We start from the raw sequence: 10,998 nt of genomic DNA, 5'->3' as shown, positions 1-10,998 counted from the left end.
CTTTTTTCGGTTCAAGGCTTCATAAGCTCTTTTATGTTGTATGGTGAACTTATCCCAAACCATCATCTTTGAATGTTGCAAGACTTTCGCCTTGTATGTAGATCGGGGTAATTACATTCATTGCATTCCTAGTCTGAATCACAATCTGATTGTATGGGTGGTTACCTGGCACTGTAGGGTTGACACCCGTCCTTTAAAATACGGAAAAGTGCCGCATTTGAGAATGAAATTGCGCGTCCCGTTTTGAATCAATACGGGACGGGATTTGTCCCGTATTTTTTTTATCATTTTTTTTAAAGCAGCGTCTCATGCAAATCATCCCACACGCATTTTATGAAGATGCCTCCTTTCCTACTTTTGATTGGGTAATACTTCATGTCATCGTTAGTTTGATTGGTCTTTTTAACTGTCCAGTGAGGAGGGTGTGTCTTTTAAGTAGAGTCTGCAAACTGTTGGCACTGAGATGTGGCGTCAGCGCCAGAGTTGAAGCCCCTAACGTTGCGGTCAGCAAGTCGGCTAACATCCGCCATGTGCCGTCTTTCAGTTGCGAGAAGCAGATCATAGAATGGTTGAAACTGTTGCCCCTAACGTTGCGCCACGGCGTGTGGTTCGTTTATACCTCGTGTCTTCTCATTAAACTTTTATCTCGCGAATATGTTATTGCAATCCGCAGCGGGAGCGTTTCTATAAACTTAATTTAAACTTACGTTTTACATCGTGCTTTGTTTCCCTTATGAACATGCTTGTATGCTTCACTCGCTCCCTTCTCAATTGTTTAATGAATTTTTTGCTCTTCGCTGTTTGCGGCTCTTCCTTGATTTCCCCCTACTTCGTTCTTTTATCTCGCGAATATGTTATTGCAATCCTTAACGGGAGCGTTTCAATAAACTGATTGAAAATAGTTTTGCATTTACCTTTTTAGTAAAAGGCGAGCTTTTAAGCCTGAGAAATCACCCAGTAAATGCACACGTTTAATTGCACATGTGTTAATATGTATGCTTACACAGTATTAAAAGACAGTCAAAAATTAACGTCATTTACCTTCGTTCCCACGTTTGACTCGTGCTGTAAATCTCTTCCTTGTTTTTAGTTCACGTGATTACGTAGGAGGCGTGATGACGCGATACGTGACTCCGCCTCCTCCATTACAGTATATGGACAAAAAATATGTTCCAGTTATGACCATTATGCGTAGAATTTCGAAATGAAACCTGCCTAACTTTTGTAAGTAAGCTGTAACGAATGAGCCTGCCAAATTTCAGCCTTCCACCTACACGGGAAGTTCGAGAATTAGTGATGAGTGAGTCAGTCAGTCAGTCAGTCAATCAGTCAGTCAGTCAGTCAGTCAGTGAGTCAGTGAGGGCTTTGCCTTTTATTAATATGTATAGATAATAAATAACAACAATAAAATAAATAATAGTGCAACTTCCAGTACTAATACTATTACTTCAAAACTTCAAGCCCAGGTACATTACACAGTATTCACCAAAATAAAATAAAATAAAACAAGTGCAACTTGGTGATGACATCTTTACCAACTGAACTGTCATTAAGGCAAATTGGATTAATATGGACCTTGCTTCAAACTAAGCCATATACATAAATAATAAAACTGCAACTTGCATTTATAATACTATTTGTGGTATAGTGGGTCAGCGGCTTCAAAAAAAAAAAAAAGGTCAGTTTATAAATCCAGTTCCCCATGTCCGTCTCCGTGGGCGCAATTGCATGACCGCGGGGAGTTGATGAGGTGATTGGAGTGAGTTGCACCCGATCGTTCTCAATTGCTTGATCGGTTTACTGCGGCGTGTGAATAAGGCGCTGTGCCCACGGAGACGTATATTTAAGGGCCGGCAGGATAGGGCGAAGGAAAAAAGAAAAGATAGAACACAAGGAGGTTAAAGAAGGGAAAAGGCAGTCATGGGAGATGATCCAGACACCAGGAAGGTGAAGGCAGCACGAGCTGGGGCTCCGTGAGTGAGCGCAGGCTGAGGCGATCTAGGGGCTAGTTCACCCCACTGACTAAGCATGTACAGTGGGGTGAGCGAAATGTAAGACCTCCCAATGGATCTGAGGAGCGACTGAGTGAGCGCGAAGGAAGACAGGAGGTGTGCCGATCTCAGATGGTCTGGCTGCGCAGTGTGGTGGCAACCAAGACAGGGGTTGGCAGAAAGCAGTTCGTGCTACAAAGGCTCCACCAGCAACGCCAGTTGAAGGGTGAGCCGTGGAGACAGAAGGTGGTGTGCTGCAATCGGGCGAGGAGAGAGACTGCATTTTAACCTCTATTTTAATGGATTTATTTATTATGGATTTTATCTACACGTTTCACTGGTTTTATGGATTTGCTATTTATTTGGGTACGTATTTTTCTTAACACTACACAATGGACACTTTTGGTTTTACTTTTGACTGTTTTTAACAAAAGCACTTGAGCACTTTCCACCATCCCCTGGCTTCAATGAGATTTCTCAGCTCATCTCGATCATAACTATCGATGGTGTTGGTTCAACAGACTCCCATGTGGGAAGAGGGAGTCTGTAGGGGACCGGCATTGTCACACTATTACACAGTAACCAGATACATTACACAGTATTGAAAAAATAAATAAAACAAGTACGACTTGGCTTGCAGTATTATCCAGTAGTATAGAAACAGTATTCACACATTTGAACATAACGGTCCATATCCGAACTTTTACAACCAAAGTATCTTAAGACAACAGACACAGCACCTTTTTTCGTTAAAAGGTCTTCTGTGTCATCATGTTCAACTTTATCGTCTCCTACTGCTTCTGTTTAGGAATGTTCTCTGTCCATTTTCAACACTCAATACCTCCACTAACGCATGTACTCCGTTGCATGCCTGTTTAGCAGTGCAGCAGTGAAAAAGATCCCCCCTTAAACAGTTTCCCGCTGTGCCACGTTCCAAACGTTGTTTAGGCAATTTAAACTGGTGTTCCAGTATAAGAAAAACCCATATCATTACAAAAATAAAAAACAGTTTTTGGTATGAACCGGTATACCGCCCAGCACTATATTTATGTACCTTGAATTGTTCACTTCCTTGTAGTTTGTGGGTGGAACTACAAGAGGTGGGACCAACCTAAGTCTACAAATTCAAGCTGGGAAGCAAATCCCTCAGCAGTTCATTGAATGTCTGATGTTCAAAGAGTGCTGTTCTTGTGAGTGATTTTTCTGTACTTCTGAATTTATCACTTCTGTTTTGACCTTTTATATTTTGGATTATGATTGGGATTTCTTTGCTGTGATTTGCCTTTTAGGCAATACCTTTCTGCCCTCATTTTTGCCTACCTTTGCCATTTGTGACCTTTTTATTTATTTTCAATAAATATTTTCATTTGTAAAGATTATTTTGTGGACTGTTTCTCAAGTTTTTTTATGGTTTACCTTTCCTTTGAGAAGTTATCTTGGGACATATAAATTATTCTGAAACAAAAAATGCCTTTCAGACCACATAGGCCAAACCAGGCTAGTTGGTATTTGGGCATTTTTTGAAGGCTTCACACGATGTTGCTATTTTTTGTGCACTTGATTCTAACATCCTAAGTTTATAGGTGGTATATAATAATGTAATTTTAAAGATCTTTATTTCTTTTTTTATTCAGACTGTACTTTGCAGTTAGCATTTCCATTGTTTAGGAAATCTTTTAGCATAGACAAAGTGTTTGAAAAAAGCACTATTTTAGTCTTTGGAATGTTTCTAAATTCATGTAAACTGATTTAGGTGGCACATGTATGACTGTATCTTAAGTCAATTGCCATGAATGACGTGGCACAAATGTGTCTTTATCTGCTTTTATAATTAGGCATTTATGATGTGTTCATTTTTAGCAATTTTTGTCTCCTGGTGAACATTATATTGCTATTTTCTTGTACCATGCAATGTTTATTTTCTGCCCTGTAAATGCTTATATAATGTACATTCATTTTTGTAGTATATAACATTTACCCTTTAGTATCTAACACTTTACTGGAAACATATTTAGAGTGTTGCAATCATTCAATGCATTCCTGACTGGAAAACTATTATGTGTATATGGGGTAATTTATATTTTGCTTCACGATGAAGTAACATGATTACATTTTCTTTTTGTATTCATATCTAGGCTGTTGCGTTCTGAATATTTTCAATGTCTCCATTTGGTATAAATAATTTGTATGTTTTGCACATTTTTGATTTCTCCTGGCTCTTTGATTCCTTCCTGCCTCCCAATGACATTCATATTAGGCGAAACTTCAGCTTTAAACTAAAACTATATGTAAGAGCAAGCAGGGATTGTGCTGACAAGTGAAGATCAAGTGAAAGGTAGGTCCAAAGGTGTAAGCAAGGCAAAGACAGAACAATACAGTGCTAATTTATTAGTCTGTAAACATAAGCCGAGTACTGCCCCCAATATTATATACTGTAAAAATGTATCTCTTGGGCTTCATGTTTTTTAGAAGCAGCATCTTCTTTTGTTATACATATACTGTTACAGTGCATTAAGGTGCTGATAAAAAACTGTTTCATTTTTACATATAACAAAAATTGATATATTATTCTATCAGGCAATTCAATGCTTCCTTCTGACAGACTCTTTAAGTTTATTTTGAAATTTCTGCACAATGTACATTTACTTATTTATATATTTTTATTCATTTATTTACTTTTTCATTTGTTTGCTGTGTCATCTGTCTTGTGAGTCTATATATTTGTTTTTTTATGTTTCTGCTTTTGTATGCATCTGAATTTCCCCTTGGCATTAATAAAGTTTATCTAATCTAATTTAAGAGGATTATTTTAATATGGGGATACCAAAAAGACAGTAGTTAAATTTACACAGTGATCCAAAGCCACAATGTCAAGAATAAAAGTTTAAACTGATATCTAAGTAATAGACCTATAAAGGATTTTCACTTTCAATGTTACTATAGATAAAACACTAGATACTGAAAAATATCAAACACAAGAGATGACTGCACTATCAGCACAGATCCCGAAAACATATCAGCAAACCCTTTTAAATAAATGCATAAATTTACATGAACACAACTTTTCCTAGTTGATTGGTTTAGCACCAGTGAAAAAAGGTTCCAGAATCTGATGGGCCTTCTACATATTATATATTTGTTAACTTAACCTGCTTTAGGTAAAACGCATAGTTTGATAGTACAAATAGTTTGCAAAGAAAACTCCAAATCTAACAGGATAGTGGAATATCAGGCAAACTGAGGATTAGTGTCAAAATGGCAAATTCTGGTCTCCAGGGCCCTCATGTATAATGCCGTTCGTGGAATTCACACTATAACATGGCGTACGGACAAAAGCGGAAATGTTCGTACGCACAAAAAAATCCAGATGCATAAATCTGTGCAAATGCCAACTTCCACATTCTTCCGCTACATAAATCACAGTCAGCGTGAAAAGTAACGTGCACACACCTGTTTTCCCGCCCCAACTCCTCCTAGAATTATGCCTCTTTGAATATGCAAATCACTATAAATAGCCGTTAAGCTCAGCCTTCTGTGAAAAGACAATGGCAAAAGCACGGGGGAAAATAGAAGAATTTCAGTGAATGCCAAGTGGAGGCAAGGAAAAACTTACTATTTGTTGGTTTAAACAGTGATATAATCAACAAAAGGATGTTGATCGAGTGACACAGTATCGGAGAAACTCGAAAGCTCAAGTTCACAAAGAACAAAAACAAAAAAGAAGTGGTCAAATATCAAAGTCGCCGTGAAAAGGTGTGTCGCAACCCACCATCAGAGTGTCATATGAAAGCTTATTAGGGTACAGAGAAAAGAAAAAAAAATAGGGACATAGTGAGAGAAAAAAGCTCAAAATGCCAACTTTAATCTCGAAATGTCCACTTCAATCACGTAGTTTATTTTGTCATTAAAGTAGTACATCATAAACTTCACCTTTAAATCGTTTAATTTACTAGTTTCTCAAATACCATCGAAACTAAAGTGGCATGTTAAATGCTTTATTTTGTATTGCATCTTCTATGTGCTCTATGTGTGTGAATCACTACAGCGGTCTGGATAATTAAAATACTGAGATGTATACTTGATATCATTTTCATGATGATAGGAATTAAAGCATGTTATTAAACATGGGAACACGGTGGCGCAGTGATAGTGACGAGCAGGCACCTCGTCCACAGATTGTTCCTGCCTCCCGCAAGTTGCTTGCTGCGCCGTGTGTGACCTTCGATGAAATAATTTATTGCAGCAGTACTGTCTCTTTCAAACGTACTAACCCCCAATTCCTGTCCTTCCTTTTCTTTCTCCAAGTAACCAATCACCACACAATCAGCTCTGTAATAGACGTTAAGCCATCTGTAAGCTCATAACACAGATTCTTCAAAACTTTTAAGGAATATTAAAATATCTTCGTAGTACATGTTTAATTATTCTGTCCATCTATCTTTCCAGTGTCGCACCAGCCCCAGCAAGAATACAGCGCGAGGCAGGAACAATCCCTGAACTAGCTAGCGCTGCGCCACTGTGTCCACATATGTTTAATTATTAACAATATAGATTATTTAAATGACTAACATTTTATCTGTATAATGTAATAAACATATTTTGCTGCATTTCATCTTAAAAATGATATCGTCGTCATATGTAAATACGTGCTTTATAAAGTGGAGCAGGTTGTGTAATATTATAATTGTATCGCAAGTTTACAGTGAGATAATTGTACTTGCAAGTACAAACATTTCTACAGTCTTGATGGACTGATTGAGTGCGTTTATAGTTCTTGGGATGAAACTGTTTCTGAACCGCGAGGTCCGTATAGGAAAGGCTCTGAAGCATTTGTCGGATGAGAGCAGTTCAAATAGCAAATGGCAGGAGGCAGAGTGTGCTTGATTCTGTATACCAGTAATTCTCTTTCCGATCAGCTGCTCCGAGTGGTGCAGTGAGAGTAATATGGAAAAAGATGATCTGCTGTGGCAACCCCTAACCGGACCAGCTGAAAGTAGAAGAAGAAGGTGCAGTGAGAGTAACAATGCTAAAGCAGCTATGGTATTTAGAACAGTTTGGCCATTCTGTGGACCATTATATTGTTACAGGTTAATTACAATTAGATGCCTTAAACTAATGAACAATATGCGGTTAATTTCAGTGTATTTGATAAAGCCGGCATTGTGGATGTAAAAAAGAAAGGGAAACCACCCGGCAACAGCAGCACTGCTTTGATGCTGGGTGCCGCCAGTTTGCAAAACCGAGCGGAGAACTTGCGTACGCCAGTATTGGAGCTACCGTGAAAAATGTGCATGGCTTTATGCCAAGTTTAGGTTTTATACATTCCAATTTGAAGGTGGAAACGGGCTTACGCAACAGTTTTGTGTGTACGCACTGTTTATACATGAGGCCCCAGGTGTGTGTAGAGGAAAAGCAAAACTAGAGTCAACTAATGATGGCATTTGACATGTAAATGGCAAACAACAAGAAAAGGCAACAGTCTGATTTAGCAAATTCTTTATTGATTTAGCAAATTCTTTAAATGTCTCCACACTCTCTAAAATTGAAGTTTATTTCTAAAACACAGCCACATTGACAAAATGTAATTGTTTCCATTTGTATTAATCAAAAACAAAAACATCATCTCCTCCAAATATGGTGAAATTCAAGGCATGTTATAAGAAATTAGCAAAACCTGGTATTTTAATATGTACTTAGTTCAAGCTAGTGGAAATTAATTTAGTAAGAGTACTCAATTTGTGGACTATTTAAATTTTATATACTTTTGTATTATGATATTCATTTTCAATGAAATTCATTCTTATTGTTTTTACTTTATTATTAAATGTGGGATGCAACATATATAAGACATACCTCAGAATTCTCCTTCTGTATGTGTGATAATGGAGGTAATTCAAAAGAAGCACTAAAAAATGCATTGTTATGCTTTGGCTCCTGAGATGCTGAAAAGAAATAAAGAAATAAATGGAGATAAGCTCAAATGGTTCTGTGTAAGGCAAAAAGTTTTAAAGTGTTTTCACATTAAACAACAAATTATATTTTTGCTTAAGCTAATAAACTGATAGTAGAGCAAGCCTTCCAAGCAAAGGCAAAATTAGGGGTAAGGATCCAACTCTGTTTTTGGATTATGTTTCATCACTAATTAATTCTCCACAAGAGTAACTGTAAGTTGGCTATAACCTTTTGTAGAAGCATCTTTGATCACAGGGTTGAAAAATATAAGCAGCTGCAAGGACTGTTGACTCCCTGTTTATCATGTAATCTGTGCTTGGTACCCTGCTAGCAGTAATGTCACAAGAAGCAGATTATGAGATTCCTTGGGAAAGTATGGGAAAAAAGAAGCAAAATATAATATATCCCGCTGAACTAACTAAAAAACTGGCTATGTAAAAGTAGGTCACTGCGAAAGGTGAATTACAATCCTTCCATGAAGCTTAATTGAAAAGTAAACAGTCTCACTCGGTTCTTTATAAGCCATTTCAGAGTATAAGATAAGAAAGCCTACTACAAATATTAAAGAGATTTCTAGAATTTCAAAGAAGAAACTATATAAAATATGCTAACATTGCATTGTTAACAGTGGTAGTATTTTATCATTAAATTATTAAAGGCACCTCCTAAAATTATTTAGCAAAAACATTAGAGCAGGGTTTGGAACAACACATTAAAGTGTTCATTCTTCATTATATATGAATTTTATTGCATATACTGACATTTATATATGTATTATATAATTTCAGTATTTTGACTGGAAGTTACTGCATACATCAAGTTTGAGATAATCTATCTATCTACTGTATATATATATATATATATATATATATATATATATATATATATATATATATATATATACATACATGTTCCCTGTATGTTCCCTATAGAATACTACACCCTTTGACCAATCTGTGTCAAATTATGCATAGTTGCTCAATAAAACAGGCCATTTTGGAACACAAAAAAAATTTCTAAGTGGGTTTTTTTTACCCTTGTGCTACAGTTTGTACAACAGTGCCACCTGCTGGCTCACAGCAAGTGAAACATCCAACCAGACTGAAGCCAGACTGAAGCCAGACTAGCAGACGAAATGACCAGAGCTTAACATTACTTACTCAGGCAACGCCTTATGCTGATTTTATCTGCTGTAATATAAAACAGACTATTATTGTGCGCTTTTGCAGGGAGGTGTTGGGTGAAGCTTAATCAAGAGTGGAAGTGCAGTGCAACACAAAGGAAAATTAAATGGTTGTTGTTTAAGTCCTGATTTATCAGCTTTTCTTCTTAATTCTTCAATTAGGAGGATGATTCTGACACAACAGCATTCATGTTTACAACCCAGCAAGGAGTTAATGTAATTCTGCAATCAATTTGGATACGAAAAGAACAAATTCTCGACTCATGAAAGCAGAGACATTGATAGTGAGGCAGTGTGGATGATGGATGAAATAGCTAGCCATAACAACAGAGTCACCACTTAAAAAACACAAAACTTTTCTTTCTTTCCTTAACCCATTCTATAAGTATACCTGGGCAACACCAGTCAGTATGAAAAAGAAAAAGTATATAGCTGTCAGCCTGTTTGGTATATTTTTTATTTCTAATTAATTTTTAGCAAATCTTGAAATTTAAAAATATAAACTAGTTACCAAATAGTTTGATTTTATGATGAAAACAGAGGTTAAACCATGACTCAGTCTGGTTAAAGTTGTGCATTACCTGGATGACTGAGAAAATATGTTTTCATATTAGTAATTGAAAGTATATGGGTGTTCGTTTTTGAAGTCCATAGTGAGCACATTGAATAATTTGGATAACATTCTTGTCAATAGAAAGGTCTATGGCAACAGAAGCATGAGGCACAGCACTTAAAATACAGGAGCATTTGGAGTAATTACTGTGGCATTGTAATTTGACAAAAGAGATGTCAATTATGTTACACTGCTGATGGCCACCCCACACACATCCTACAACAGCATTTACAATCAAAAATATACGCTTAATGGAAATATCTACAGAAAAGCTATTAACAAAATGAGTTGTAATAAGAATAATACAATATAAAGAAAGTTGAAAGGTTGAGCAGATAACATTAAGCAATAATGCAAGTTAATTTAATTTTTAAAACTAGTCATATGAAAACATCCATCCATTTTCTTCCAGGTGCTTGACAAAACAAGAATATTTTAAAATAACAGTATTACCTCCATCCATCTGGAGCATGCTAGGCTGTAAAGTGGGTGGTAAAGTTTCTGGCAAAGGATACCCATTTTTCCTGGCCACAATTAGATGAAAAGCAGCACAGAATTCATGCCATGTCAGCGCTCCATCACAGTCCACATCACTGAGTTCCCTGTACACACAAAAAAGAATAGTAAAATTAAAGTACTGATTAAAGATGACTTCATTTTATGTAGCACCTCTCAGAGAGCAAATAAGCACAAAACACTGTACAAATGCAAAACAGTGCAATTCCAAAGTCAGAATAAAGTATGAGATCATTCGAAATATTGTAAATTAAAAGGAAAAAAGACTCAGAACAGTCAATCCAGGCTAACATTAACTGATAGTAAATAGAAATCGATTGACAGTGTTAATGTGACAATATGGTGGAGTCAGGAGTAGGACAGCTGGTACAGAAGATTCAAATAAAACAATAAGGTTACTAGTATCAAGACAAATACAATTGAAGAGACAAAAAGAGAAGCTTTTACATGTGAGGTGAACACTAATGTTACTTCAAAGACGGTCCTAAGGAGAGAGTTGTGATGAGCATGAAACACAAAGCTACAATAAAAACTGGACCTAAGTTTCATAGTCTTTCATCTTCAACCACAGATGCTAATTCATGGGAATATCTTCATTATACTCTTGTCAAAAGTTCTCCTTTTATCACAGAAAGAAAACTAAAGTAATGCCTTCTACTTTTTATGACCGGAATGCTTCCACTATTGCACAAAGAATATTTTGCTATTTAGCACATTTATGTTATGCAATTGGAAGATACAGA

The 10,998-nt window shown here is 36.5% G+C and overlaps 1 protein-coding gene across 1 annotated transcript in view; it reads right to left on the bottom strand.

The window, feature by feature from the left end:
* The window catches only part of reps2 (RALBP1 associated Eps domain containing 2), a 241,800-nt gene that overhangs the window by 125,074 nt on the left and 105,728 nt on the right, over window positions 1-10,998 (bottom strand). Inside the window, 2 exon segments of the mRNA XM_028799808.2 lie at window positions 7,845-7,933; window positions 10,193-10,341. Of these exon segments, the coding sequence (XP_028655641.1) occupies window positions 7,845-7,933; window positions 10,193-10,341 (238 nt within the window).

This window comes from Erpetoichthys calabaricus, chromosome 4 (genome assembly GCF_900747795.2).
Source record: "Erpetoichthys calabaricus chromosome 4, fErpCal1.3, whole genome shotgun sequence".
NCBI classification, from domain to species: Eukaryota; Metazoa; Chordata; class Cladistia; order Polypteriformes; family Polypteridae; genus Erpetoichthys; species Erpetoichthys calabaricus.
The sequence above is the reverse complement of the archived record's forward strand: the minus strand, read 5'-3'. Positions and strand labels throughout refer to the sequence as shown.